Consider the following 5,020-nt stretch of genomic DNA (forward strand, 5'->3'; position numbering starts at 1 on the left):
CTTCTCAAGAGCGGCTGCACTGGGCTGCAGGAGGGCTGATGACGACACAGCTGTTCCACGATTGGCCGGATTCACCGCATGACAACGATCACGTGTGTTTCGTGTTTATTTCGAACACCTTTAGTTCCTCTAAAGCTCTCAAATCAGTTTATTATAACAGTGAAAACTCTTTTCGTGTCGTTGTCATGTTATATTGTGTCATGTTTTTTAAATTAAAACTGCTTAAAAAACGTAGACTCCACTTCATTGATATAGCTTATGTTGAACTTTATTCTTGTTCAAACAGACGCTGTGTGAAGCAGTACATAAAAGTATTGAATGAAAATGTCTCTGAAACATCTGCGTATTATTTGGCAAATATTGCATTTATTTCACTGCAGCTGTGGTAAAGTATGCGAACACCACGTGAGCGGTCACTACGGGAACCAGAAAGTGTCCGACTTCACGTCTCCGTTTGCAGCTCCTCCCCGCCTGCACGCGGCTACTCTCGCAGATCGGGTGCATCCAGCCGCAGCCGATGTCGAACACACCAAGTGTGTTTGCTTCAGACGTCATTTTCACGTGACTAGTGACGTAATGATACAAGCTCCGAAGCAGTGGTTCATTGCAAGGACCGTTCGAGTTTGAAGCAAGCTTCGGAGCGTCGGTGTCAGACGTAACATCACTACATCTAGCCAAGTCCAGTTCGAATCCCCGGATGTGTTCTTGATCCGCCCCTTTTACCGAGGATGCATCAAGAGGTGACTTGTGCGGACTTGACAAGCCAGGTATCCCAGAATGCATCTCACACCACCAACCAGCAAGCGTCAATAGCAGAGGAGAAACCCCGCGTAATTTAAAAATACTGCTATAAATGTGTCACGAAATGTAGTTTTAAGAGTATTTCAGGCGAGAATGTAGTTGTTTAAAGATCAAATCTTTGGTTTATTTATAAAGATAGCGCCTATTTGAAAATTTGATCTGACGTTTTCGGAGTTGTGAGAACCAGGAAATCGGACGCTCGGCGCTCGTACCCCGCCGAGAACAGCCTTTTCTCGGCTTCTGCTGCTGACTTGCCGTTGGCTCGGATGTCTCTAGTCTAGTGGTATAACCTTTTACAGTCTATGGGTATACTATGAGATTTAAATCGTCCTGTGTATATCCAACAGGCGATTTATTTATTTTATTTGTCTCATTAATGTATTATTTGTTCCCTGGCAAAACGTTTTAGCTGAGGGCAAAGTGAAGTTATAGCTTTATTTAACGTTAGTCTATTTAACTATGTAGCCTATAGAGAGCTGACTTATGTTTGACTGAATCGTTGGCTTTATTATTGTATAGCTTCTTATACCTTTTAGGCTACTTATACTTTTAGAATGGCTATTATTGATCATTAAAACTGACATTTAGCAAAAAAAAGGTTATGTCATTTTATTTAAAACATATAAAATATTTTATTATAATAGCCTACATGTTGCCTACATTCTCTTCACTGTATATACATATATGACACAACCCTGTCTCTTTTTGCTAAATGTTCGTTTTAATGATCAATATTATAATGTTTTTTTATTCATCATATTTTTAAAATGAAAACAAAAAGAGTCAGGGTTGTGCTTTATATTTCGTGTTGTTGTAAATATGCAGTGAAGATAATCAATTGCGTTGCCTGAACCTCATTTGTGTGGCCATTATGTTAAAGATCTTTTTTAAATGAAAATGAAAAGAGGCAAAGTGGTGGTTTTTAACATATTTTGTTTTATTTGTAGCCTATAAAGAGATAACCGGAGTAGCCAGAGCAAGCTGAGTGACGCTATCAAGTACGCCGCTGTTCCATTTGCAGAATTACCGGACTCGCGTCCTCCCGTCCTCGGGAGTTCGTTCTCCTGAGTCGAACTTGTCAGTCCGAACTACCAAGGACTCAAGTCCGAACTTTGCGTACTTGGTATTGAGAAACGGCTCCAAGGGTCTGAACTTCGACGGTTATGATGACGTAAAACGAGAACACAAGGACGATAGATGGCTGAAGAACGCATATTGAGAAACACCCAGAACAGCGTGTGGGCGGAGTCTCGTGGCAAGTGCACAACACTAGAGAGTAAAATTGACGGCACTCGCAAGAAAATGGATAAGTAGCTACATAATCTAATTCACAAATGTTACACCATTTAAAAATGCATAGGCTGCTGAGTTACTAAAACAATCTTTGTCAAATAATACACTTGTTTGTTCACAGTTTTAAAGTTCATGTTTCCATTTGTTTAATTTCAAGATCTGAGGTGAAATATGTCCATTGTTGCTTTTACAGCTACAAAGCTGGAGCACTAAATGATATTCAAAGTCACATTTCACGCTTTTAACATTAAATAAAGCACAGTACCTGAGATTATCATTGCCGCACTTTGTGTTTGTTGTTGAGATCGGTGGCTCCTAACACGGAGACCATCCCGGAGGTGACTGCCGTCCCTGACGCACCGCCCAGGCGTCTTGCTCTGCCCGCGCCACCCAGGCGTCTTGCTCTGCCCGCGCCGCCCAGGCGTCTTGCTCTGCCCGCGCCGCCCAGGTGTCATGCTCTACTGGCCCCGTCCGAGCTGCTCGCTCTGCCCGCGCCGCCCAGGTGTCATGCTCTACTGGCCCCGTCCGAGCTGCTCGCAATGCCTGCACCACCCCAGCGATCCGTCACGTCTGCCCAGCCAGAGACTGTTCACGTCACGTCTGCCCAGCCAGAGACTGTTCACGTCATGTCTGCCCAGCCAGAGACTGTTCACGTCACGTCTGCCGAGCCTGTGTCTTCAGACAAGATGGCTGCCACAGAGACTGTTCACGTCACGTCTGCCGGCCCTGTGTCTTCGGACAAGATGGCCGCCACAGAGACTGTTCACGTCACGTCTGCCGGCCCTGTGTCTTCGGACAAGATGGCCACCAAAGAGACTTCACGTCACGTCTGCCGGGCCTGTGTCTTCGGACAAGATGGCCGCCACAGAGACTGTTCATGTCACGTCTGCCGAGCCTGTGTCTTCGGACAAGATGGCCGATGCCGAGCCTGTTCACGTCACGTCTGCCCAGCCTGTGTCTTCGGACAAGATGGCCGACGCAGAGCCTGTTCACGTCACGTTTGCCGAGCCTGTGTCTTCGGACAAGATGGCCGCCACAGAGACTGTTCACGTCACATCTGCCGAGCCTGTGTCTTCGGACAAGATGGCCGCCGCCGAGCCGGTGGTGTCTGTTCTTGAGCCGGTGGTGTCTGTTCCTGAGCCGGTGGTATCTGTTCCTGAGCCGGTGGTGTCTGTTCCTGAGCCGGTGGTGTCTGTTCCTGAGCCGGTGGTGTCTGTTCCTGAGCCGGTGGTGTCTGTTCCTGTTCCTGAGCCGGTGGTGTCTGTTCCAGTTCCTGAGCCGGTGGTGTCTGTTCCAGTTCCTGAGCCGGTGGTGTCTGTTCCAGTTCCTGAGCCGGTGGTGTCTGTTCCAGTTCCAGCCGGTGGTGTCTGTTCTAGTTCCTGAGCCCGAGGGAAAGTCTCCGCCCTGGCCGCCCGAGGGAAAGTCTCCGCCCTGGCCGCCCGATGGACAGTCTGCTCCGCCCTGGCCGCCCGATGGACAGTCTGCTCCGCCCTGGTCACCCGAGGGAGAGTCTCCGCCCCGGTCTGTCCCTCCCGTCCCGCCCTGGTCTGATGGAGCGTCTGGTAGCTGCTCCGTAGGGAGGGGGTAGTGTCACATGCCTGTCCTGTCTTGTGTTGCACATGGGTGTTTTGTTATTTTACACTGTAAAAAAAAACTGTAAATTTACAGGAAACGGTCTGTATTTTTTAACAGAATTTTGTCGTTTTGTCATTATACAGTGAATACCTGTTATTTTACAGATATTTGTTGTAATTTAAAGGTCCACTATTAAATTTACAGGTAATTGCTTTTATTTTGGTTTTACATTAATTTTACGTTTTTAAAAGGAAATTCTCTGTAATTTTATAGGGTTATGTGTAATTTTACATAAAAAATTAAGTAATATTTTACAGATTATTTCTGTGGAATTAGAAAACAAAGAAAATAAGGTATAACTGCAGAAATCAGCAGTCACTAAACATGTTTTCCTTAAAGATTATTAAGCATGTGGGGGTTAAAGTGAGTTTTAAGATTTGTACACACATTAGGCAAGCCTATTTAATTATTTATAGTCTTTTAATTTTGTCTTGCAAATAGATGTTCATTTTGATCATCATTTGTAGGCTATTTGCCCGAAAATTTCATTTAGGCCTATATTTTATGTCTTTTATGAATCGTTTTTCCAAATCTGCGTGGCTTTGTGTGCGTTTGTATGTATGTGTGTGTGTGTGTGTGTGTGCCCGCGCGCGCGCGCAGATTCAAATTATCCGCCATTACGTTTCGTTGCTGCTAGTCCCGCCCACAACAGTTAGCTACAGATCTGTCTCTGTCGTCGATCTGTGTCAAGGGCAAGCGGGAGATTTGAAGTTTCAGTCTACGCTCGTGAAGTAGTCGTGGATTGTGATCACAGTGGTTCAAAGCTATAATCGTATTCGACAGAAGCAACCAGCCGTGAGCAGGAGCGCTGAACACATATTAGTTGTTTGTAGTCTGTCAGTCAGTCCAGAAATAATGCGCCCTTTTTCAGTGAGCCTGGTTCGTCGTCACAGCGAACCTCATCCCGACCGATCAACGGCTGAGGTAAGAGTCTCATACTACATGTGTGTACGATATTTTATATTACATTTGTGTTAAGTGGTTAGACAGTTTCCATGCTAACGTTAGCATTCTTAAATGATGTTCAGTTATAACTGGGTCAGGGCAAAACACTGAAAATGCAGCATGCGTTTTTAATTATCGATCTGTGTTAAGAAAGATCAGTTGAACCCAACCCACATCTCTACTTATTAACTTAAAGACCTAAAACAATCTTTAGTAGACTTGTTATTCATATTAAAGTCCATAATTGTGTATAAAATCTTCGTTATGATAGTCAGTAACATTAAATCAATAAATGGCGGGATATTTTGAAACACTGTCTGGAAGCTGAAAACTTTTCTCTTAAAAA

The 5,020-nt window shown here is 44.8% G+C and overlaps 1 protein-coding gene across 1 annotated transcript; it reads left to right on the top strand.

Moving 5' to 3' along the window:
* Positions 1–604: 604 nt before the first annotated feature.
* LOC308700365 (uncharacterized protein) lies at positions 605–3,883 on the top strand. Its single transcript, XM_081381961.1, has 2 exons — positions 605–767; positions 1,749–3,883. The coding sequence occupies exon 2, from the start codon at positions 2,548–2,550 to the stop codon at positions 3,475–3,477; it is 930 nt and encodes a 309-aa protein (XP_081238087.1). The 5' UTR covers positions 605–767; positions 1,749–2,547; the 3' UTR covers positions 3,478–3,883.
* The last annotated feature ends 1,137 nt before the right edge of the window (positions 3,884–5,020 follow it).

Source organism: Scardinius erythrophthalmus (assembly GCF_964197995.2).
Source record: "Scardinius erythrophthalmus genome assembly, chromosome: 13".
NCBI classification, from domain to species: Eukaryota; Metazoa; Chordata; class Actinopteri; order Cypriniformes; family Leuciscidae; genus Scardinius; species Scardinius erythrophthalmus.